General features: G+C 39.6%; 1 protein-coding gene across 1 annotated transcript in view; it reads left to right on the top strand.

Annotated features, from left to right (window-relative positions):
* Positions 1-25,854, top strand: part of phip (PHIP subunit of CUL4-Ring ligase complex) — a 35,697-nt gene that overhangs the window by 4,933 nt on the left and 4,910 nt on the right. Inside the window, exons 7-38 of the mRNA XM_083898760.1 lie at positions 76-236; positions 5,582-5,803; positions 7,496-7,596; positions 7,998-8,068; positions 8,525-8,625; positions 9,121-9,161; positions 9,663-9,761; positions 10,477-10,633; positions 11,187-11,321; positions 13,125-13,253; positions 13,394-13,619; positions 14,325-14,507; positions 14,889-15,072; positions 15,214-15,316; positions 15,601-15,738; positions 16,504-16,604; positions 16,732-16,939; positions 17,370-17,480; positions 17,687-17,794; positions 19,267-19,391; positions 19,752-19,834; positions 19,997-20,108; positions 22,114-22,175; positions 22,295-22,450; positions 23,276-23,396; positions 23,504-23,629; positions 23,828-23,903; positions 24,484-24,543; positions 24,626-24,778; positions 25,062-25,214; positions 25,307-25,518; positions 25,612-25,853. Of these exons, the coding sequence (XP_083754886.1) occupies positions 76-236; positions 5,582-5,803; positions 7,496-7,596; positions 7,998-8,068; positions 8,525-8,625; positions 9,121-9,161; positions 9,663-9,761; positions 10,477-10,633; positions 11,187-11,321; positions 13,125-13,253; positions 13,394-13,619; positions 14,325-14,507; positions 14,889-15,072; positions 15,214-15,316; positions 15,601-15,738; positions 16,504-16,604; positions 16,732-16,939; positions 17,370-17,480; positions 17,687-17,794; positions 19,267-19,391; positions 19,752-19,834; positions 19,997-20,108; positions 22,114-22,175; positions 22,295-22,450; positions 23,276-23,396; positions 23,504-23,629; positions 23,828-23,903; positions 24,484-24,543; positions 24,626-24,778; positions 25,062-25,214; positions 25,307-25,518; positions 25,612-25,853 (4,260 nt within the window). The remainder of the gene's footprint in view (positions 1-75; positions 237-5,581; positions 5,804-7,495; positions 7,597-7,997; positions 8,069-8,524; positions 8,626-9,120; positions 9,162-9,662; positions 9,762-10,476; positions 10,634-11,186; positions 11,322-13,124; positions 13,254-13,393; positions 13,620-14,324; positions 14,508-14,888; positions 15,073-15,213; positions 15,317-15,600; positions 15,739-16,503; positions 16,605-16,731; positions 16,940-17,369; positions 17,481-17,686; positions 17,795-19,266; positions 19,392-19,751; positions 19,835-19,996; positions 20,109-22,113; positions 22,176-22,294; positions 22,451-23,275; positions 23,397-23,503; positions 23,630-23,827; positions 23,904-24,483; positions 24,544-24,625; positions 24,779-25,061; positions 25,215-25,306; positions 25,519-25,611; position 25,854) is intronic.

Genomic DNA, 25,854 nt, shown 5'->3' with positions numbered 1-25,854 from the left:
TCTTGCCAACACACAGCCCTACTCCAGGCATCATTTTTTTCCTCCCTGATGTCTGAATATTTTGTTGACATGCAGTGGAGACGAGCTCTGGCCGTCGATTGATCGGCTCCTACCGTCTGCGGCAGCTGGTGCCCACCGCTGTGTACCAGCACATGAAGATGCACAAGAGGATCCTGGGACATCTGTCGTCCGTTTACTGCGTCACCTTTGACAGGACGGGACGGCGCATATTCACGGTAAGGCTGCGTTTTTTTGTGTGCAGTTGCTTGTGGTGGTGGTGGTGGTGTGATGTAGGGGCTGAATGTGTCATTGCTATGTTTCTGACAGATATTGTAACTGCTTCAATTTGTGACCATTTGGTTTTAAGTCAAGTTTCAGTTCAAATTCCTCTGTGTAATGGATATAAAAGTTGATAGAGCAGCACTGAAAAAAGAAAAATACTGGCAACACATTATTTTTTTATTCACAAGTTCTTTCAGACTAAGGTTAACAATATGAACATACTTTCTCATTATTATTCAGATTAAATTGTTATATGAACACAAATTGCATATAACTTGTTAAATGTACTGTGACAGAAATGAGGTAACTGGGATTATTGTACAAGGAGATATGATCAAATTATTAACTACTCTAAGGGCACAAACATATACATTACCATGACTGGAACCATTAACCTTAATTCCGGATTAGACAGATAGCGACAGTAGCTCAGTGGGGTGTCTTTCAATTCGAAGGTTGTGGGTTCGATTCTAGTCTGTCTATGTGTTCTTGGGCAAGACGCTTAACCCCATGTGGCTCCTGACAGCTGTGCTGGCAGTGTGTGAATGAGTGATAGAAAATGCGCTGCACATAGGCGCGCTGTAAGAAAGTGTGAGTGTATGGGTGAAACTATAGTGTAAAGCAGCGTTGAGTGGTCATCAACTAGAAAAGTGCTATTTAAATACTGACCACTCATATATATACATATACCACAAGCAAAGTATTTTTAATACTTTTAATGCTTTAAAAACTAAATTAAAAACAACAACACCTTCATTCAAGACACTACACACCAACACAATCATCAAACTCACATAACCACACATTACTATCACCATAACATAAACCAACATCACTGTGGTTTGTTCCTACATGGAAGCGTTACGTTCAACAAAAGTTCAACATCAGTGAAGTCATCATCATCATCATCATCAGCAAACAACAGATGAATTCATTGCATCATTAAATTGCAGAATGTGTGTTTTGATTCGGTGATTTGAGAATTGTGTTTGGAAATTATTAATTGTTCAGCCTAAGTATGATGCCTCCGTTTGTGTGCAACATAAAGCGGGGGACACACTACAAGATTTTTGTTTTTGCCTTATTTTACCCATGATTCACAGTGGGGCAGAGTCTGCACCAGTCAGCACTAGTAGTTGGGGACAGTTGGCATGGCTGGTTGGCACAGAAATATGTTAGTGTGTGAGCGGGAAAGACTTGAATCAGCAAGTGTGTGAGGGTAACAGACCCGACCTCAGTCACAGTCAATCAAACATGTTTGAATTTTTTGAGCCCGACTCTGGACGCAATCGGACAGTGTGTACTGATTACTGACCCAACTGCAAGCAGCCAGCAACCAATGAAAGATAAGGGGACACAGGAAATAGTGTCAGAAGCGGTGATCAAAACAATCATGGCGATGTTTGTTCACCCTTTAAACTGTTGCTCCTATAGACACGGTTGCATGCGTTCAGTTGGTTTGACGACTCACGTCTCCTGTGATCCGTCATCAGACGCAGTCGTTAAATGTGCGATCCATAAAAAGATCTGCTGAAAGCAGTCAGTCAGTGTGCGCTCCAAGTCTTTTCAAAATCAGTAATGACTGTGAAAGTTTCACCAGCTGCATGATGTTAGTTGAGGGTTCACTTCTTGTCAGTCGTGGTCACGTTTGATTGTTACAAGGTGTCTTTGGCTTACAAAGATGACCCAGTATCTGTTTGTGTTATCTAACAGTAACAGTTGTGGCAGGATGTAATTAATGTTTACCTCACTGGGGTGGGGAACCGTTCACTCAATGACTCACAGCTGTAACTGAATTCACCTTGCAGCAAAAGAAAAAAAAAAAAGAAAAAAAAATCCACAGAAGTTTTTGACAGCGATCATGTTTTAAAAAAGGGAAAGAAGAGATGTGCATGAAAAGATGGATGTCGCTGCCTGTGCATATGTTGCTGTGTTAGCTTTTGGTGCAGACATGTTGGTGATACAGTGCGAGCAATGCGTTGAATATTAAATCAACACGGAGATAATATTGATTTAATGTTGCCGTCCCTCGTTTTGCTTTCTGCCTGCTGCTATACACCATTTTCAGCTTTCACTTCTTAAATCTCTAAAAATGGCTGTCTGCTGAAAGGGAGCGGGGGGAGGAGGAGGAGGAGGGCTTTTCGATTGACTCTCTGTCTCTCTCTTCACGTTATCTCTCTTTCTCTTTTTCCTCTCCCCTCGTCCCTTATCCTACACTGCCTCTCCTTTGTTCCTTTCACCCCCCTCCTCCTCTTCTCCTTGCTATTTCTCATCATAACAGGAGAAAATGTTTCCTCTGAGGCATTGGCTAAGTGCCAGAATTAAAATTCGTTCTTAGTCTCCCTCACTTTCTCCATCTCCCTTTTTTTCCCCTCTCAGCTCTTTTTTCCCCCCCCCCTCTCTCTTTTTTTTCTTGCTGTCTCCTTTCATCGCAATATAATTTTTATTTAAATATTTTCTTATTTTTAGATCAGTTAGTTGTGTTGTTTTTTTCAGGCTTTGCTGCAGTGGCAGGATGGGTAATTGATTAAATAGTTTAGCCTAAACATTCACTGAAGTCGCGTGTGATCAATGGGCACGTGCATAAAGGTTTGGCTAAACAGTTCACTGGCAAACGGCCATATTGATTTGAGTAATATAGCTTTGGAAGAGGCTCGGGGCTCATTATCATGGCCACAAGGACAAATTACACTAGCTGCTATGGATTGTTTGTCTCAGTAACTGTGGCTAACTCAACTGGCCGTAATATACTGTAACTTGACATCTATACTAAGATTGTGCTACATAATGTTTCATGTCCAGCACCTTGTAATCCAGGCCCTCATTGTACTTGGGGGGGTTTACATGGCCATGGGACCACTTGTAGTTCAGTCAGTCCACGGGAAAAAAAACAGCCTCTCTTCACACTCTGCTCGACTGGCGATGATGGAGAAAGTGATTAAGATTTATTCAAAGCGGGTGGGGGAGTTGGTGTTTTCAGCTCATGTTTCTCTTCAATCTAATTGCCTGGCTTTTCTTTTACAATGCTTTGGTGTGTGGGTTCTGTAAAGAAACAACTTCATAATCTGATGTAGGAGCCTGACTTATTTGTCAGACATAGAGTTTAATTAAAAGTTCAATTCGTGTTGATCAGAGCTTTAGGTCTCTCCTCCCTTCTCTCAACTTCAGTGACATTTGTTACATGGGGGTAATTATGTGCCCAATCAAGTGCTCTATATAATTAAAGCTTTCATTAAGTTCCCTTGTTTTTATTACATCGTTTCGTAAGTGTTTAGAGAACTGATGCATCCATATACCGTTAAGTGAATACAGTATAAATGTACTAACTTTTTTTTTTTATTGTGAGCTTTTTTTATTTTTGTAACGTTTTCTTGTCCCAACATTTATTATGTGAACTATTGAATTTTAATTTTGTTAATTGTCAATTTTCCAAACTACTAAATAATAAGAAATTAAAAGAAATTTAAGAAACATTTACTATTTTCAAATATAGAATTGTTTGTCTCAGGGCCCCTATAAATTCCTGTCTTATACGGCAAAAACTAGACTCTTCATATTACATATAAACACTTTATTAATCCCCTAGGGGTAATTCTTTCTCTGCATTTAACTAAATCCTCTACTCGGATCCTTCCTAGAAGGAGCAGTGGGCAGCTCCAATTTTAAATACTCTTTTACTAAATGCAATTTAGTCACTGTTCTAGTCTTTTAGTGTCTATTCTAGTGCTGATACTAGCAGTTTGCTGTGGTTTACTAGTGACTTTGGATCTTCCAAATTGAACATGGCATTGTCTCATCTTGGAGAACATTGTCCCTCGATGTCCTCTCTATCTAATGTCTCCCACTGGGAAAAAGGTGAACTTTTGAACTCTAACTACCCTAATGATAGCAATAAAATATAAATAATAGTACATTTATTACACATAATAAAAATAATTATTAGTTTCAACTGTATTCAACCTTAATTCATGAGTAATAATCTAGTATGTTGACATTTGACATTTTAGTCAATCGATTACTTTTATTTTTAACCATACTCAATATTTTGTAGGACCTGTATGTGTGGCAATTATTGTGATTGTTCAGAGGAGTGTCCACAGGACGCAGTGTGCTGTGGATATGTCACAATGCACAAATAGAAAATGTTTAACCCCTGATCGGGTGGATGACAACAGACATTCTCAGCTGTTTCCTTTGTCTGTTAATGAAACGATTCTGGGGCAGAAAAAACCTTTTTAAAATTGTCTTAAAAACCCACACTATATCATTTTTTTGAGGCTTTTCCCCAACCTTTGTGGTCCTTATTTTCTTGAACCGTGTGTTCATGTGTTGCTTTTCTGATTTAAGGCTAAATACAGTATTTTACAAACAGGATTCTCCCTTTAATGTCCTCCCCCCTTTTTTAAACCCAGAGCAGCTTTTGTCAAAATGAGACATCCCGTGAAGTCTCACTGAAGCCTCAGCTGATGCACCTTATTTTTTCTCTACACTTTGCGATTACTCTTATCTACCTCTGTGTAGCTCTTTATTTCAGTGGGAGCTCTTAGTATGGGCCAGCCTGTCTCACAGGAGTGTGAAAAATATCAGTCCTGGGTGGTGAATAAGTGGACTTGTTTGTAGTGTACAGTATACTTACCTGCACACTGTAGCCCGGTCATTGTGAAAAGCCAAATGAAGGTCAGAGCCCGATGAAACATTAACACAGTCTCAAGAATCTGATTTCCCTCAATAATTCAGATGCATACAGTGGTTTAAATAATGTACAAATATGTTGTATTTGGTCTGAAGAAAAACAAACATGCAGTATACTCAAATGTGGTTGTAATTTAAGTAGTATTTAATATATTTAAATTAATCTTTCACCTTAGACAAGTGATCTTAGTTTAAGACACAGTAGTGATCTGCTTGTTCATGAAGGAAAATGCTTCATGTCGCCCATGCTAATATATGGAATGTGTTTACAAGACGGATGACGATTTGTCTTTACTGATAATAATCTCACGAACCAGATAGATTGATAATCTGGTACATTCAGATGTCCACTTTGTTTTCTTGTCACACTATAGATGGATCACATCTAATTATATATATATAATTATGTATTAGAAGGCTGTTTGTCTTCCAGGTTTGCGGATTTGTAGCCCCGAGCAGCTGCATGCTCAGACAGAAAAGCCTTTTTGAACTTGACATAATTATTTCATCTGTCTTACTGGACGTGTGCTTCAGGCCACTTCTCAAATACTTGTCCTAATTCACACGTGATAGCCATGGGGACTGTTGTGTTGTCTGTCTTTCAAAGGGCTCAGACGACTGTCTTGTGAAAATCTGGGGAACAGACGATGGACGCCTGCTGGCCACGCTCCGCGGCCACGCTGCCGAGATCTCAGACATGGCCGTCAGCTATGAGAACACCATGATTGCTGCTGGTTCTTGTGACAAAACCATCAGAGTGTGGTGCTTACAGACGTGCGCACCTCTGGCTGTACTGGAGGGACACGCTGCCTCCATCACCTCACTACAGGTAGGGAATGTGGATTTACATGTGCGTATTTGTACATGTGCAGTATAGGTCAGCCACTTGACCCAGCGTTTCCCCTTCATTCACCGAGACTGACAGTTCTTTTATGTGACTTATGTCACTGCATTCTCCTGTTCCCCCTCCCTTCATCAGTCTGCTCTATCTCATGTGAGCGTCACGTCACACTTGGGGTGAAGCAGAGACAGATGTAGTGAAAGTAACTGCAATAAATGCTTCATTAAATTACATACATTTATATTTACTACATTATAACATATATTTTTATTAACCCTCTTATGACCATCACGATAATGAGGCTGCCTGGATTTATATTGATTTTATGGCTGTAGTATTAAAAAATAAATGTAAAAATGTTCAGTGAGTGAGTGCTTCTGCACCTTTCTGCTCTTTTACCAGAGATAACTTTCACTTTCGATATCTCGTAGTTATTCAACCGTTTAGGAATAAGCTGATGTCACAATCATGTGTAAAAAAAATTGTAGTGCAGCACTTTAAATAAATGCCCATTACATTCAAAACATTGTCAAATTAGTTCACACAATGCTGGTTAAGCCTTGTCAGCTTCACATATTAAATGCTTTTATTTTGAAATTGTGCCTCATGCGCAGGATAATGTGATAGAAGATGGGTGGATGGATGAATATATTGTGATATTGTGAAAACTTTAAGCTTATATTACTAATTTAATCGAGAGCCACTTAAACTCTCTATTTATCCTCCATCATGTGAGTGATTGACAAATTAAAAGTTCTGTATTGTTTCTATGAGCAGACTCATTTTTACAATCAGTTAAAAGAGCACATCTTTCCTCAATGGCTATGGCACTTATGGTGATTTTGTTGTTAAAATCCCCATTGGAAAGGCTAGGTAAATATGAAATATGTTGTTACTTTATTTTTTAGCAGATATTATTTAATCGAGAGAAAATAGTCTATTAGTTGGGGGCTGTTTCAAGCCATGATTTAATCCACAATATAAAGTTAGATCTTGAACAACAGGGTTACTTAAAGCTATGTTGGCCTTTGCAAGACAGTCAGTATTTTTCTGTATGAATAATTTATTGATAGATATGGTCTTTATACTGTATATGTTCTCTATATCACCCACAGTTTAACCCTTTAACACAAGCGTATTGCAGACGACACATTCATGCAAGCGTAGTTTGCATTACCGTAATTACGCAGTTGTTTGTGCGGTTTCTGAAAGCTGAGAAGTTGCACATCAAAGCTAACGTGGTTATTATGGTAATTACAATCACACTGTTACAGGAAGTCAAGGAGGAGAGAGTGGGAAGAGCAAATGTTATTTTAAATATGTTTCATGCTGCTCAAATTTCAAATTTAACACAAAAAAATCTTGTGTTCAACTACATGTACAACTACAGTGTTTTTTTCTAAATAAAACTACAGTTTTCTTAATCTTATATTTTTAATACACTATTACACATGCAGTAAATTATTAATAACAGCCAGATACTGAAAGTTGTTCTGGAAAACTGGGCAAAAGCACTTAGTTACAGGACATTTTCCGACCCTTTTATGGATAAAATAAGCAAGAGTCCAGAAGGACATTTTGAAGCATTTTCTGTTTGTCTTTAGGTCTCACACATTTTCTGGAATATGATTTGACTGTTGACATTGATTTGTTGTAACCTCTCTCTGGTTGTGTTTGCAGTTCTCTCCTCTCTGTTGTGGTTCCAAGCGCTACCTGTCCTCCACCGGAGCTGACGGAACCATCTGCTTCTGGCAGTGGGATGCACGCACGCTCAAGTTTGGGTGAGAAACACCAAAGTAGCTTCCAGTGTCTCACCTGCACAACTGCAGGCAATTGCATATTTTGGTGTGTTTGCTAGTCAGTGAAAATGTATTTTGAATACAGAGGAATATATTTTCTGCAGTATATTATTGGCCTGTTTTGACTACACTACACATAAAATTCACTGACACTTTCAACTATATGTTTATAGTGGTTTGATGCTTAAGTGTATCATAGCATAACTTTTACTGTATATATTTATTTACATAATACACTGTGTAAAGATGATCTTAAATCGACAAACATGCCTGCCTGTGAAACCCACTCTCTTTAAAGCATACACAGTATCAGTATATTCAGGCAGGAATGGTTGTTCACTGTATTAAATATGTACTTTACTGTTCTTGCGTGTATTTTTCAGTCAGAGGCCCAGTAAATTCACAGAGCGTTCAAGGCCTGGCGTCCAGATGATCTGCTCCTCATTCAGCGCAGGTGAACACCACAAAAATATTTATCACACATGTTCCACACCACCCGACGTGGAAACAGAGCTAAAACAAAATTGAGCTCAATAAACCCAGATTATCTGAAGAGTGTGCAGCGTAGCCACAGCCACACTCAAATCGTCCACTGCTACTAAGTAAATGTAGAATAGGTTTGCTTTTCTCTTGCTCAGCATATATTCATATTTTAGATGCTGTTGACCATGGCTGTTTGAAATTTGACTAAAAAATATATATTTCTGTTATTAATCATTGAAGTTTTGCCATATGTGTTTTATTTTCAATGGAAAATAAGTAACTTAAATACTGGAATATGTGGATTTTGTTTCGCTACTTTGGCATGAGGAAGAAATAATGAATAATATTACATTTTAATTAACTGTAAATGAATGCATGTGTTCTTAATCATAACAGAAATAATTTTCATTTTGTGTGGTGTTTTCAGGTGGGATGTTTCTTGCTACAGGAAGCACAGACCATATTATCAGGGTCTACTACTTTGGTTCAGGCCAACCAGAGAAGATCTCTGAACTTGAGTCCCATACAGTGAGTCAACTAATATAATTATTTAACAGTAATTGTTGTTTCTTTTGTTATGACTATTATTAAAATGTATGGATCTATTTTTTTAAGTTTTGGTTTGTCTGTTTGTCTTGTACATGCCCTGCTTCAAAACTGTTTGTGAAAACTCATTATATATTTAAATGGTGTACGTTTGTTCTTGAAGACAAATAACACAAACATTACAAATCACTCTTGCTTTTTATCCAAAGCTTTTTACTGCATCACATGGTCTTCTGACGCTGCTGGAATGCTGAGATTTGTTTTGTTGTTGTCAAGTAAGAATAGTTTTCACCATTATCCATGACAAATTAGCAAACTCCCGTCGACTGAGGAAGACAGTGAGGTGGTGTAAAAGCTCTGAAAAGGTCTTGCTAAAATTAGGGACCCTTATTTGTAATTCACGATGAAAGCGTTTTGTAAGACAGGGAGAAGAAATGTGCTTTTATGACTTTTCTCCTGTTATTTTTTCTCACCTAGGACAAAGTTGACAGCATCCAATTTTCACACTGCAGTGACAGGTGAGTTTGCACAGTTTGTGTATTTGTGTGAGCCACATACTGTAGTTAGGTGCATTTAATTTTTTGTGTGTGCATTGCTGTTTGTGCTTATGGAACCGCAGGGTGTTGTAATGTGACTTGTTCGTGTCAGCAGAAACCCCACTGTTACTTGCTTTCTGATACATGCCCTGATATGCGTTTTCTCCCCCTCTCTCTCTTACACACAGTCACACACACATGCTTGTATATCTCATGAACTCACTGAGTGTAAATTTATGTGTGGCTGTGTTGAATGTGCAGAAAAACAAGCTCAGCTTTAATTCTCCTGGGCTGCCATAATCGCAGCAGTGAGCGAGGTAGACTGTCAATGCAAAAGGGAGGGGTGGAGCGGAGGATACATGCTATTAGTTTATACTGACGTGTGTAGATGAAAGCAGCTATTGTACAGCAGAAAGCTGAAATAGAACCAAGTGCCATCTTTACAGTTTAGCTGCTGCATTATTATGTGTCTGTGTGCTGTAGGTTTGTGAGCGGCAGCAGGGATGGTACAGCACGAATCTGGCAGCTGCAGCCTCAGGGCTGGAGAAGCATTCTGCTGGACATGCAGACCAAATTACCCGGGTAAGTGTGTGCACAGCTGTCAAAGTGTGCTTTCTCCACCAGCACTGCTGTGTTCAGAGCTCAGAGCCGTGGGCTTGGAAGGTCCTGCGGGTTATAAAGTCAAGATTTATTTCATACAAATCAATCAAAGCGTCCCAGACCTGCTGTACATGAATAATGTGAAGAATCCCTGCTGAAAACTGTGCACTGCTCTGAAGCAACCAAAAAAACCCAAAGAACAACTTTCATTTAAATGGAGATTGGAGTGATTAAAATCCCTCTGTATCACCTTCAGTATTTATTTATTCACAGCTACACAAGGGGATTTATCGTTTACTTTTAATACATAATCAACTTAAACAACACTTTGACACCTGTGGCATGATGGTTGAACTTAACAGTGATTGATTACCTGATTGCTTTCAGGCAGAATATCGATTTACTGTGGGTATCACAGACAATGGATGAATGGAGATGACACTGACTGGCATTTCAAATCCATATTGCCCGAACACAATGTACACAAGGAATATGCAAGAGTAATGCACACAACACAGTTATTTAATCTGTGCTTTGCTTGCACTCAAACTCCTTGATAATTTCATAGATTGTGTAAAACTTTTATCTCCAGTGCATAAGCGCAAGAATATTAATATATGTGTATATAGTGTACATGTATGATTATGATTTTCTCTCTTATATAAATAAATGTGTAAACATGACATCTTCCCTTCAGGAAGTACAACCCTCCGCCACTGGAAGACAAGGTGACCAAGCTGAAGGTTACCATGGTAGCGTGGGATCGCCACGACGGCACGGTGATCACTGCAGCCAACAACCTGACGCTGAAGGTGTGGAACTCCACCACCGGGAACCTCGTCCATGTGCTGATGGTATGAAGTGAAAAAACACAAATCATTTGTTGAATGTCAACCTCATCTACTCCTATAAACTCTATTGTTTCGCAGAACTACGTCTTCTTTTATCTTCTCTCTTTAGGGATCGCCACAGCATATCCCTCCTCTACACATGACCAACCATATCAACCTTGCTTGCTTGCTTACTTGTTTTTCAGTACATACTATGGATTTTTCAGTGGCTGTCTTACCTTGATACATAAAATGCACCCCACACATTACATTATTATCTATGGTGTTGCATTCATAGATGTAGAAGTGTTATTATCCTCTGAAGAAAAACAGAAAACGTTGTTAAAAATGATCATGTTAATTGATTCTGCTGCTTGCATTAAACCACTGACTGTGAAATGTTCAAAGTTCACTTAAATAAACAGGCAGAGACAGTTCCATCTGCGTAATAGTTGCTTGAATGTTAATGGGCTCAAATCTGTTTAATTCACACTTACAAACGCTATTGATTTTCTCGCGGTCTTCATTTATTTCTTATGAGTGTCTTATTTTCGACGTTCATGTCGTTTATTGACAGGGTCACGAGGACGAGGTGTTTGTTTTGGAGCCACACCCCTTTGATCCAAGAATCCTTTTCTCAGCGGGGCATGATGGGAACTGTATTGTCTGGGACCTGGCCAGAGGGGTCAAGATCCGCTCCTATTTCAACATGGTAAGATTGTCACTGTCACTGGATTTCTGAGCTGTTTTTTTGGAAACATTAATGCTAAAGCTGGAAAATCATTTTCACACCACAATGACATTTTCTTTTTATTGACTACTTTCCGCTGCCTGTTTGATTTTCAGTTTTTTGTTGTTGGTGTGAGTAGAAAGCAGCATGAAGGGTGGTAATCATGTGTTAATGGGTACTCTTTTCACTTGTTGTATACCAAATAATAATCACTTTGCTGGTCAGTGCTCCAATCTGATCTTGAAAAGATAAATAACTGTGAGTCTTAACCTCGAGAAATGGATTCCAATTTGAATTTTTCCCACTGAATACAAGATATTAGTGAGTGTTCTTTCATGTGTTCTAGGTTTAAAAAGTCAGAGTATATTTTTCCTCCCTTTGACATTTGTTGTCATGTTTGGATGTGAAGTCAGTGAATTAGTTTACGTTGTGTGATGTGGACTACAGGGATACATTATATTTTTTCTCAAAAATATCCTTTTTTATTTGCTTCGTTCCCACCACACATTCCTTCCCTTTCCTTTCCCAGTGTTACTCTTTGTCTTGCATTCTTCCCCTCTCACCCACAGTCCCCCCCCCCCACCTCCCCCTGTGCTTTCACTTTCTCCCTTTGCTGCCTCACTTTATCCCCTCGGTGAATTGTATTATTATGTGCGTCCATAGGCATGAGTCACTAGTATAGTGAACTCATGTCGCCACACTTGCGCTGCATATGCTGCTGTACATATTCACCCAGCGTGATAATCATTAAAGACACTGTTGTATTTCCTGCTTGTGTCTCTATGGTAACCAAGGACAGCATTCATTGCAGTGAGTCACTCAGTGAGCTGGTCAGTTCCCTGAAACTTGGTGTGGATCACAAGCAGCGAACAGCCTTAGTCTTCAACCAAATTGTGTTAAAAGGCACAACTCTCACTATGAAACTTAAAGGGATAGTGATGCAGCATCTTGGAAATAAACCTATTATTTTTTCTTGTTGACAGATGAGACGATAGGTTTTTGCTGTTAAATCCAATATAAAAGCAAATGGGTGGAAACAGTTGTACATGTGCCTGCATCTACCTGGACTGCTCAGCTGTAAAACTTGTGAATTTTTACTTGCTTGAGCATTAGAGGAGTTGATGGACAGGTTTTTTCTTCTAGACAAATCCAGACATGCTGCTTCCCTTGTCTTCTGTCTTAGTGAGACTTAGCTCACCAGCAGCTGCCTGTGGTCATATATAACAGACACAGACATACAGTAAGAGATGTATCAGTCTACCTTTCTTACTCTCAACAAGAATGTTTTAAAAATTCAGAACTATTCCTTTTATTGGAGCATTATTGTGCCTATTTCACTTGAATTGCACTTCAAATCCACTCACACTTTGTATACAAGACCTCCTCCATGCTCAAGCAGAATATGGTTCAGTACCTTTAATTAATGACTATTGAAAAATGCAAAACATGTTTTTATCAGGGTTTTATTTGATTATTGAAAATGTCAAGGAAACACACAGAGCAACAGGCAGGAAAGTTACCTCTACAGATTTTCTGTTTTGTTGCTGGAAATATTAAATGCAGTTGGTCTTAAAATTTGTTTACCTGAAATGATGATATTAAATGTTCCCATAAACAATCATAAATGCATCATATTGAACAACCTCCATGTGCCTCATGTGCACACTTGTGTATCAGCCATGTGGAATTGACTGCATCCATGTCATTCTAAGTGCTACAGTTGCATGTAATTCCACCAGGTAGTGTAATACTCTGATCTCCCTCCCTTCGTGTCTCTGTGGATAGATTGAGGGTCAAGGACACGGAGCGTTGTTTGACTGCAAATGTAGTCCAGATGGGCAGCATTTCGCAGCCACTGACTCCCACGGACACCTGCTCATCTTTGGCTTTGGCTCCAGCAGCAAGTACGACAAGGTAAAGTGAGAGGATCACATACTTATACAACTTGACATATCATGTTAATGTGAGTAACTGATGACATCAGCCGGGACAAATGATCAGGCATCTTTAATGTGCTGTGAAATGTACTCGTTCCTCTCCACCTCTTGTTTCAGATAGCGGACCAGATGTTCTTCCACACAGACTATCGGCCGCTGATCCGGGATGCCAACAATTATGTGCTGGATGAGCAGACCCAGCAGGCGCCACACCTAATGCCCCCTCCCTTCCTGGTGGATGTGGATGGTAACCCCCACCCTCCCAGGTACCAGCGGCTGGTGCCTGGCAGAGAGGGCTGCAGGGACGAGCAGCTGATTCCACAGATGGGCGTCACTTCCTCAGGTATTGAGGCTGAGCTCACACCAATGTCAGTAGTGAGGTCATGCAACCAGGTGTAACAGTGCTTTTGTCACATATTTACCAGGCCGTGTCCTCAGAGCCCGTCCATCAGCTCATCAAATACACTGTTAACTGTCAAGTTGATCACATTACTCTTGTAACTCATTAATTGACGACTGTGTTATCTTTCCTTAGTGAAAGGCGTCTTAAGTGCACTAGCATCAGTAATTAATACAGAATAATAAGGCAGCTCAAAATCTTAAATGGAAAAGGAAGCAACTGGCATTTAGTTCACTGGTTGCAAAATAATTAAAATCGATTAAATTCTATTTACTTGTATTTGTTATTTTTATCTTTTGATTGCTTATTCTACTCACACTTGTCTACCTTTGCTGCTGTAAGAAGGGAATTTCCCCAGTGAAGGATCAGTCGGATTCAAACTGAAAGACACTGTAATTATTTAATTAGGATAAAATGTTTGGCAATAGAATTTTGGAGGAATTATGCAGTACTAATCTTGATAAGTAATGTTTTCTTTGTTGACCGACACCAAAGAAAGATTAAATCATCATCATTCATATGAAGTTTACATTTTATCTGGCAGTATCAACCTTTGTTGGAATTCAAACTAATTACATTTCACCAGGTTTCTCTTTCACCTTTTTAAGATTTTTTTTTATGTTTTTGCTTCTTTCACGTTTCTATTAGGCCTGAACCAAGTGGTGAGTGAGCAGGCTGTGGAAGGTCCCAGTCCTCTGGACTCGATAATTCAGAGGCTGCAGCAGGAGCAAGACCAAAGACTGGGGGCAAATGATGTCCCTGTGGCTGCTCCTGCTGCTGGTTCCACTACTTCTGCTTCTGCTGCTAATATAAACACCAGGGCCAGCAGAGGTAAGAGCAAATCGTGACTGAATGGTTCTCAATTCATTATCTTGATTCAGTTAAAAATATGCAAATGCTGTCACTTATACACTGCAATCTCTATTTGACACACATTTACTTTACTGTGTAAAATGAATAGTGAATATTACACAAAACAATACATTATATACATAATGAATTAAATATTGTTAGTATTTTAAATGAAATTCATATTCATCATAGTCACTGTTCCTTCAAATTTTGTAAAAACAAGCATTAAAATAATTTAGAGTGAATTTGAAATATTCAGTAACACAAGTCTTTCCTGTTTCCAGCTTCTCAAATGTGAGAATTTGAGATCTTGACTCAAAGCACTGTGTTTTTCTCTTTAATTTGATGTCTCAATCCTAGGATCGGTGGGATCGCCAATTGAAGTGCACTCCCCACCCAACGTGGGCCTGCGCCGCAGCGGTCAGATCGAGGGAGTGCGCCAGATGCACAGCAACGCTCCACGCAGCCAGATGGCCACAGAGGGCGACCTGGTGGCCTGGAGCCGCAGGGTGCTGGTCCCTGAGCTGGAGGACGCCTCTGTCAGGTTAAACACTTGCGCTCACAGATACATACAAACAGAGAGAGGTTGGAAGGTCAAATATTATGTGATTTCTCCGCCTTGGAGGTGGTAGCGCTTCGATGCACATCATGACCTGTGTGTTTGTGTGTTCGTGTGTTGGTGCAGGAGGCAGGTGAACTGGCGCGAGGCTAAAGGAGAGGAAGAAATCAATATTTATCAGTCAGAAAGAAGGAGACGTACCATCCACTCTCTCCCCAAGGAGAGCAGGGTAAGTGAATGAACACACTCAACAGACATTATTGTTTTACAAAACTTCAGAAACATTATTCCTTTTCTTCTTAAGACATTTTATTGATGCTTACACATCTCAGAACTTCTGTTAAGTCAAGCTCAGTCCCAACTCTCCCTCACAGCGTATGTACTGGACAAACTTTGTGTACAGCTAGATTTTTTCGGTTTCTTCATGTTTACTTCCTTTTAGTCTTCCATCAGCTGTAATGTAACCATCTTACCTTTGTTTCTGTCCATCCTTTTCTATTCTACACGTTGCAGGTTCATCCCACATCAGAGGGTGTAGTTGATGAGGGGAGGAGGAGCCTCGGTAACCATGGTTATCAGACTCGGGCTGCCATGGAGGAGAATAGTCGCCAGAGTGCTGAGGCTGCAGATGAGGACGACAGCACTTCAGAGGTAGACAACACTACAGCTACTAGATTTGGTTTATACTTAATTCAATCCCAACTAGTGTATTATCTAAAATAAGTTAGTAATTTATCCTCAAAATTGCATCTGCATTTCATTATTTTCAAAGAGCTCTGCTAAAGTTGTTTGCCCACAGTAATATGATGTGTAATTTTGGGCTGGAACAATTAATCACCAACTATTATTATGATAATTGGTTCATCTTTGTTTTATCGTTCTCCTTAAATGTGAATGTTTTCTGGTTCCCTTTAGGGCTGCACTGTTTAATCCATTATCAATCAATAACTTAGTTAATCATCGTCTCATCGTTTTTTTTTTTACAATCAAAACAAGTTCTCTGATTTTTTTTGCAGCTTAGAAGTGAAATGTTCTTATTTCTTTGCTTCATATAACAACTTAATCTGACTGAATAATATTGATATGTAGATGAAAAAAGACACTTTGTAAAACTCTGGTCAAAATTTTATAAAATTTTATTAATGGAGAAATTAATCAACAGTTTAATTAATCGTGAAAACAATTGTTAGTTGCAGCCCTAGTTTCTTTTCTCCATATAACAAAGAAATCATTAGACATTAATTTTGGTTTGTGGTCAAAACAAGATATTTCAGAACCTCCTCATGATTTTTGTGGGTCAACATGGACCAAACAATAAATCAATGAATCAAGAAAATAATCAACAGATTAATCTTTATGACAACCATTGTTAGTGGCATTCATTGTTTTTAATTTCCTCTATGTGTTTGTTTCCAGGCAGAGGTGGAGGTACGTCAGATTAACGGGCATTCCTCAGAGGAAGAGAAGGGGGAGGAGGAGGAAAAAGAGCCATGGCCAGATGACCACAGCAGTTCAAGGTGAGATAGATGCAGTTTATCACACACATTAATCATATCAACTATCTCTTACATACATACACGGGCCATATGTAAATCATTATTGTAAACACAAGCTGATACAGGTATGCGTTTGTTCTCCGTACAGTGACTACTCCAGCGACTACTCTGACTGGACAGCAGACGCAGGAATCAACCTTGAACCGCCCAAGAAGAGTGTGAAAGTGAAAAAGAAGGGCAGCAGCTCTGAGGAGGATGGAGAGAAGAAGAGGGAAGGCAAGAAAGAACGGAAGAAAGACAAACCAGACAAAGATGACGCCTTACCAAAGAAGAAGCAGCCAAAAGAGAAAAGAAAGGTTAGATTAAAATGTTTATTTTCCTGCTTGTATCTACAGGAAGTGGTATATAAGTGTATCAGCTGCTTGCACAAGTAAGGGACCAAGCTAAGAGTTATTTTAATCAGAATTAATAATCTAGGCCTAGACTGCCCCTGGCCAATGCGGAAAGCTGCACGTCTTTAAGTCTGGTTCTGCCAGAGATTTCTTCCTGTTCAAAGGGGTTTTTGTCTCCACTGACGCCAAGTGCTTGGTCATTGTGTGAACCTTTCTCTATATATTGTAAGGTCACTGTCATATTAGGTAAAATGCATAGTGTAATTTTGCACTAAATTTGATTTGATAATTTGTTGTAAAAGTGGTTAAGTGAATCAGCTGCTGCATTTAGACTTAGATTAATGCACATTTTCTCTGAGCTGTGACAGCATCTATTGTATTGTATGTCTTTCAGAGGACAGAGTTTCAGGAGCAAGGCCTAACTCTGGAGGAGTGGCTTCCTTCTGCTTGGATCACAGACACAGTGCCGCGCAGATGTCCTTACATTCCCCAGATGGGAGATGAGGTACATGCAGCATGTCTCATTACGGCGTTCCCACCACATGTGCCCCACATGTTTGCTCACATCAAAAACCCAGGCTTACATATTAACATAATTATAAGCCTACATCAAAATATGTTGCCACAGGAGATAATGTTTTAGGAAAGTGACCTACCCACAAGTAATGTTGTACTCTGTTGTGTAGCTCACATGTATGTGTGTATGTGCAGTTGTATTACTTCAGACAGGGACATGAAGCCTATGTGGAGATGGCCAAACAGAAAAAGATTTACAGCATCAATCCTAAGAAGCAGCCCTGGCACAAGATGGAGCTACGGGTAAGGAACAGTCTGACAAAGATGGATTTAGGAATCTCTGAAGAGAGACATTGCTCTTGCTACCAATGCATCTGTAGATTTATATTGTCTCTTTACCCGCAACCACTGAGGAGAAGCCCATAATAAAGATCACAGTAGAGCCATGTCGCAAAATCAATACAAGCTTCACACGGAGGAACAGTTCTTGGACAGTAAAGCGTATAATAATGTCTTTCATTAAGAACATAAACATAAACTTCACTGTTACAAATCGTAAAGCTGCTCAAGACAGCTCAAAGTCTTTGAGCAATAAATATGGCAATCGTTTGATGTTGGATTCTGTTTTGAAATCTAATAATGAGACTTTGTGTTTGTTATATTTTCTATTCTGCCATATGGCCTAAAAGAGCAGAGCACTTGAAATGGAAACTCAATAAATGTTAGCATTCATTGGTTTTTCATTGTTATTGACAAAGTAGGTCACACATGCTTGTTTTTTTTTTAAAGAAAATATTTATGATATCAGCGATTCGTTAAGATAATATACGATGAACTTTATTTATTCACTCAGTACAGCAGCAAAAACAGTTAAGACAGACAGCGAAATTAGACAACACACGACATGCAAGCCGTTAAAGAAAGGTAAAACAGGAGATGATTATCTCACCCATAATAATCACTAAACTAAATTCCTTACCTCAACCCTCACCACACATTTACCATATCTTGATTCGAATCCTAGAATAAAGGTAGAAATACAAGTAAATGTGTGCATGCAGTCACAGTAGCAGGCAAACCTCTCACCTGCATTTCTTCTTCACAATCACAGATCTAGTGTCACTCTAAGGTGGACTTAATCCTTTCTTATGTCCTAAACATGTCCAAAGTTTCATCACTGTGTGTGAGAATGTCTCTTAAACATAGATAAGAAGAACTCCATCAAACACATTTTGTAAAAGCAACAGCTTATTGGTCTGTATTCTTTTTTTCATTTCTTTTCCATGTGAGGAGGTAGAAAGAGCAATTTCAGTGCAGATGGCAGTCCTTTAATGCATTGCAGGCACAGTGTGCATCAGTGTGACTGTGTTGCTTATAGTCTGTGAAAAGCAGTGCTCTGTCTCTGTCCCTCTCTTTGTTTGTAGTTAGAACAACTGGGGATGACAGTTCAAAATCATTTGTCTTCAGTATCATGTTTTCACTGCTGGGAATAAGTTAGTCTAGTGTAGTAGTGTTAAGCTGTACCCTGTCCTTGACATGCAACTGTTACCATGACTACTTCTTGTTTTTTTTTCTGTTTACAAACACACACACAGTGTAAATGACATCGGTATGCTTATGTAGTAAATATCCAGTATATATGGTCATACTACGTCAGCCAACATGACATTGTCAGAGTCTATCAGTGCATTGAACAAATAATTCAACTGACAGGTTTTTAACGTTGTGTTGATTTGCGTTATTTTATATTTATATCTTTTACTTGTAATGTTCAGGAGCAGGAGTTGATGAAGATAGTTGGCATCAAGTATGAGGTGGGTTTGCCCACACTGTGCTGTCTGAAGCTTTCCTTCCTGGACCCTGACACTGGCAAACTGACCGGAGGATCCTTCTCTATGAAGTAAGCATCCACCCACTGTTGTTTTATAGTGAGTGCTTGTTACACATGTGAAACATTTAACAGGAAGTGGCCTCACAGTGTGTCATATGCTCATGTAAACTTTCCATTTCTTACATTCATTTCCACTTTTCCTCCAACAATATGCAGATTAAGTAAATAATTACATTTAAATACAGCATATTTTCCTCAATAAATTCTCATCTTGACATAAACCATTAAATCCACTGATTTACAGTGTTTGAGAAAAATGATCTGTCCTACAAACTCTGATTTATTCCACATTCTTACCGTTGCTGTTATATTTTCAGATGTTTCGTCACTTCCTTGTAGTAATTTGTAAACACTCTTCTTCTCTTGTAGGTACCACGACATGGCTGATGTAATCGACTTCCTGGTGTTGCGGCAGCAGTTTGACAATGCCAGAGATAGGCAGTGGAGAATAGGTCAGCCTGTTCTGTATTTGCTGTCTGACAAAGCTAGAATAACTAGAAATATGTATAGTATGAAAGCAAATATACAAAATATATACCTTTTCTACTTCATGCCAACTTCATGCCAACTTTTTTTTTTTGCAAATTTCTAAATAGTCGTGTGATGTCTTGTAGGTGACAGGTTTCGGTCAGTGATTGATGATGCCTGGTGGTTCGGGACCATTGAGAGCCAGGAGCCGTACCAGACGCAGTATCCTGACAGCCTGTTCCAGTGCTACAATGTTTGGTATGAACACATTCTGGATTCACTTGACCTGGCAGAGTTTAGAGAGCCAGAGGTCCGAGTCGAGCCGATATTTCCCGCCACTATGCTTGGGCCGGGTCGAGTCGGAGCCCTTGATCTAGCATTTTTGTGTTTTTTTTTTATTACGATTACTTTATTTGCCTAACTGGGCGGGGAGAAAACTATGCCATAATCAGAAATACAGTATTATATATATTTTTAGAAAAGTAGGCCTAAGTAACAAAATGTGTACAAAGTTACAAAATGCGTGTGTCATGCACAGTGTATATACTGCGGCTTGACTCCTACAGAATGGCAATAATGTTACATGCAGCGGTGACACAGTAAACTGTGTTATCTATTCACAAAACCACCCAGAAAATGCTTAATGATACAAGTGAACATTGGCTTCAGATACGCCAGGGACATGTCACTTTTCAGCACCTGTGTGGTGAACAGCGGCATTTGCGTCTTTATTCACAGGAGTCACTTAAGATGCCTCCGCGACAATTTATAATTATTAGTTTCCAGTTAACTTTAATTTTTTTCTGCTGCAGCACCCCTGCTTCCCGTGGTACTGGATCCATTCCATTATGAATCAACAAACAACGCAGTTTACACGCTTCGTACTTGTTGTATTATTCATTAAGATAATTCTAAACAAATTTCTGTATTTCAAACAACTCAGAATTGTAGTTGAGAACGTCAGTTCTAACGGCTCGCGTGTCGGGTTTAAATCGGGCTCGGTCTCCTAATTACAGTTAATGTGTCGGGCTCGGCCACAACATGCACAGGCTCGGGTAGGGTCGGGCTTGATTATTTGGGCCTGATCTAAGCTCTATTGCAAGTGACCTGAGGCAATAGAAAAATGTGATGTTGACAGACTGTTGTTCACCGATTGGTCAGAGAGTGTCCTCACTGAAAGAGTGCAACCTCCGTCACAAGATTAGAACCGAACAATGCCAGACTGTAGATCAGTTAAAAAGGCTTAAAAATCCTGAAAACATGCGTCAATCTCCAACATTTAGTACAGGACATTTCTAAAATCTCAGTATTTAACAGAGGAGTCTGGTGTATTTAGCAACATCACTGCCCAAACACTAGCGATCGTGAGCCGAATCATTACCTTTACAGCCGTATTTATACCTGATACCAAACTGAGTAGAGCAGAGTAGTGTTAGAACTGTATAATGAAAAAGTGCCGTAATACTGCAGCTCCTATCAAAGCCAAATATCATATACATAGTATCTGTCATCACATGGACAAAGAGGCTGCAGTAGCTTTCAATTAAGGGATTATGTACCTTATATTTCATCTCTATATGCCAATATAGATCATTTTGTACCATATCAATAGCACTTCAGCCCCTTGAAATGAAACAATAAAGTGTAATTTGAGCAATTCCCCTGTAAGACAATCCCTTGTCTTGTTTTATGCTCACTCACGCAGCAAAACATTTCTCAAATTATATACAAAAGGTCTTGCTATTTTAATTCAAGTGAAATTTCAGCAGAAATGTTGGTCCTTGTATTTAATGATTTTTTGACTTGGCAGACACCAACACAAATGGAAAAAGACATCTGAAGCGGTTTGATTAAAATGGTTTACAAATAAAATTGTCTGCATGGAGAAACCCACTCAGATGAAAACAAATAGCTGCTTGTAATACTCATTAACTCCACAAACTCTGAGAAAGTATCCTGGCAAAGTTTGAATTTACTATTTACAATGATTCCGGCTGCAGCTGCTCTTTATGTTGCATTGTTTTAATTTCACTAAACATGACATTTCAAGCGATTGATATTTATGCTCTCTGTTTGTTCTCTTTCCTCCCTTATGGTTACAGATCATTTTAAAAATGTTTTTCAGACATAGACTTCAGATTTAGGTTGTGGGAAAGCACCGTCACTGCTTACAACACTGCATGTCACTTATGTCAAAAGAAAAAGAAAGAACTAGCAATTTGTTGAATGTCAATGATTCATATCAACTCTATTTCCCATCCAGCTGGGACAATGGAGACACAGAGAAGATGAGTCCGTGGGATATGGAGCCTATTCCTGATGATGGTGAGTTATCTAATACACACCCACACGTTAATGCACACACACTAAGACTCGCACACAATTTCTTTCTCAATAAAGTTAAGTTCAAGCATCTTTAAAACCTCAAAATTCTCATTATTTAGCCACATTCCCTGACGAACTGGGCTTGAGCGTCCCGCTCGTAGAAGAGGAGCAGAAGGAGCTGCTGTACGTCCCTCTGGACGGGGAATGGGGCTGCCGCACACGTGCAGAAGAGTGTGAACGCATCATCAAAGCCATTGACCAGCTCTGCACCCTTGGTATGACGTCGTCAAACCTTTCTAATAATAACAGCCTGCTTATGTCATGTCAAGCAGGGATGTGATGTTAAGCTACAAAGGCTGCATTTCTTGTGAAGAAACAGCAGCATGACTTTACACAGCATGAGTCACCGCTCTGTGCTCATCAGCAGGGACACGAGTCATATGTTTAAAAGAATAAGCTGCTGACATGTTGAGTCGGATATTGAGGTGCTTGCTTGTATTCCTGGAAAGTGATGTAATGTCACATTAGAGACTTTGTATTACTGCAATCCTGGTGGAAGTAAACTGGTTAGAGGGCTCCCTCTAGAGACAGTTTGTGGAAAAGCATGCACACACAGACGTCAGCAACCATCCATCCATCCATTTTCTACCGCTTTATCCTCCACAGGAGGGTCGCAGGGGCGTTGTGCCAATCTCAGCTGACATAGGGCGATAGGCGGGGTACACACTACACAGTTATCTAGGTGTCTCCCTATTAGCTTTATGCTGCAGTTTTTCTCACAGGCACATCTGGAATTTTGGGAAAAATATTTAGATTAAAGGTGATTTCAGATTGCTTGATCTATGTCTCACAATTCATATGTTAAGAAATGTTTCTGTCTTACCTCACCTTCCTTGATGTACCCGTGTATGCCCATGTGTTGACTAAACACACTCACAATTTCCTGCCATTATGTTGTTCACCCTCATTACAAATGACCGTTTCTTGAAACTGTTTTGGTTCTGAGTTGTACAAAAATGCTTGAATGTCAAATTTGATGTGTCACCGTAGTAATACTCTCTTCATGTCTTCTATCCACCTATCAAATTCAACACCCATAGATGTAGCAGCGCCATTTGCCTTTCCAGTGGACCTACAGGCTTATCCCACGTACTGCACAGTCGTGGCCTACGTCACTGACCTCAGCACTATTCGCCAAAGGCTGGTGAACCGCTTCTACCGGTAACTTGCATCAGCTCAGAAGAGAAGGCAGAAGATACTGAAAGCTTCCAGTATATGGAACAGATAGAATTCAAACACGGTCTGTGATTGTTTGTTTCCCCTTTCAGACGACTGTCCTCTCTGATGTGGGAGGTTCGTTATATTGAACACAACGCCCAAACCTTCAATGAACCGGGATCTTTCATCGTCACTACTGCCAAGTTTGTCTCGGACCTCATGCTGCAGTTTATTAAGTGAGTGTGTTAAATGGGGTATCAACAATTTCAACACCACAGTGTTTAAAATGATTAAGTATTGAGCATTAGGTACTTAGTTTTAGCTATGTTGCATTATATCACATTTCATCTCAGCATTTCAAATAATTTCCCATGCTTTCATCTTAAAAGTCTCACAACATTTGAATTGTTAACTGCTTTTTCTTTCTTCTTCAGGGACCAAAATCTGACTGACATCATGCCCCTCTACAAAACTATGAAGAAGGCAACCTTCTCTGATTCTGAAGATGAGGTGTGTTTGTAAACATGTTTACATCATGTCTTTACATGGCCTATGAGTGCATATTTTTTATTCTAATTAAATGAATGGATACATTTTTCAGCTCTGTAACACGATACATTCCATGAGATTCAGAAGCTAAGATGGTAGTCTCTGGTCTACATTATTTATTAACATTCATTAGTACTTATTTTAAAAACAACATTTATCACTTATATTTATTAAATTTTGAATACAGCGCTACAAGTAGGATATTTAACTTAATAGCATTAGCTTGCTTTAGCCATGCAGTTGACTGTCTTTCTGGGAGAGCTACAGTATTTGTGCTTTTACTGGAATTGTGGAATTGTGAACTTTGAAATGTTGAAACAGAAGTTAGTTATATATATGTACAGTATTCTACATGTATTTGTTTTTGCTTTTATAGATCAGGGTAGCAATAACAATTTCAAGATTCTCTTTTAAAATTATATATGTAAGGCAGCTGGTATTTGCCAACATTAAATACTATATTATATTATTGTTAAATATACATAGATTAGTACAGTACAATACTCACCATCACAATCATTCCCCCCCTTGTCTTATATAGGATGAGGAGGAGGAAGATGAAGATACTAATAGACCTGGAACATCCACTCGAAACCATAAGGTAACACATCTCACTGCAACGTCCACTTAAGTGAAAACACACCATAACCTTTCATTGTGTGTATTGTCTTTTTTTAATGTAGGGACGTCGGCCTACGCAGCGCCAGCGCCGAACGCGACCTCCGTCGTATGACCCTCAAGCATGGAGGGGGCGCTGTAAGGAGTTGCTGGACCTGATATTTCAGTGTGAAGACTCTGAGCCCTTCAGAGAACCTGTGGACCTCCAGGAATATCCGGTACTTATGCAACAGCTGCTCTTCTCTCTTAATTAATGGTGGTGCACACAAACCTGCAAACTCAGAAACCTGGCAAACTATTATGGGTGTGAAATTCCTCTAAATACACTTTAAAAAGGGAAGTGACAGGGGCAAACTGTTTTTTGGCCTGAAGAAAAAGTCTATTTGGAAAAAGAAATGAGTGTTTAAGTTGTAAAATGGCTTCAGTACTCTTGATAATAACCCTGTCTCCTAATTCGTGCTCTCATCTTATCATTATTCTATTTACATCTCCTTCACCCAGGACTACCTGCAAATAGTTGACTCTCCAATGGACTTTGGAACTGTTCTCACTACACTGACAGAAGGAAAGTACCAGTCTCCCATTGACCTCTGCAAAGATGTCCGGCTCATTTTCAGCAATTCCAAGGCTTACACACCTAGTAAGAAGTCTCGGGTAAGACATGAGCACACACATATGCACACACGGACACACACTCACTTAAAACTACAGAAGTTGATCCAGTGTGTCATTTATTGTGTCTCCAGATCTACAGTATGAGTCTGAGGCTTTCTGCATTGTTCGAGGAGCATGTCAGCTCCATCCTGGCTGACTACAAGGCCATCCACGGCCTGACAGATAAACTGACCAGACAGGGCGCCGACAGACAGACACGACACACTACAGACAGACAGACACGGCACACAATGAAGAGGAGGAGGCGGAGGAGTGAATCTCCAACAAGCAGCACTGCATCCAGGTAGAAGAAAGGACGTTTTATTTTCAATTTTATGGCTCTTTCGATGGATTATTATTTTATCTTTTGAATTATTTCCTTCTTTCTTGCTTTAAGCCCAGAGAGGAAGAGACGTGTATCATCCAGGGTGACTGCAAAAAAGGAGCCATCGCCACCTCCTGCACGGCCTTCCTCCCTGAGACAGAGCACGCCCCTGAAACAGCCTCAACAGCTGGTCAACGGAAAGGCGGATACAGCGGCTACAGGGCGAACACGAAGTGCAGCACGCCATTCTGCACACTCCCCACCTGCCCCGTCCTCCTCGCAAAACGCCACAAGCAACACACAGAGTACAACGGG

The sequence above is a fragment of the Microchirus variegatus genome (genome assembly GCF_963457635.1).
Source record: "Microchirus variegatus genome assembly, chromosome: 12".
NCBI lineage: Eukaryota > Metazoa > Chordata > Actinopteri > Pleuronectiformes > Soleidae > Microchirus > Microchirus variegatus.
The sequence above is the reverse complement of the archived record's forward strand: the minus strand, read 5'-3'. Positions and strand labels throughout refer to the sequence as shown.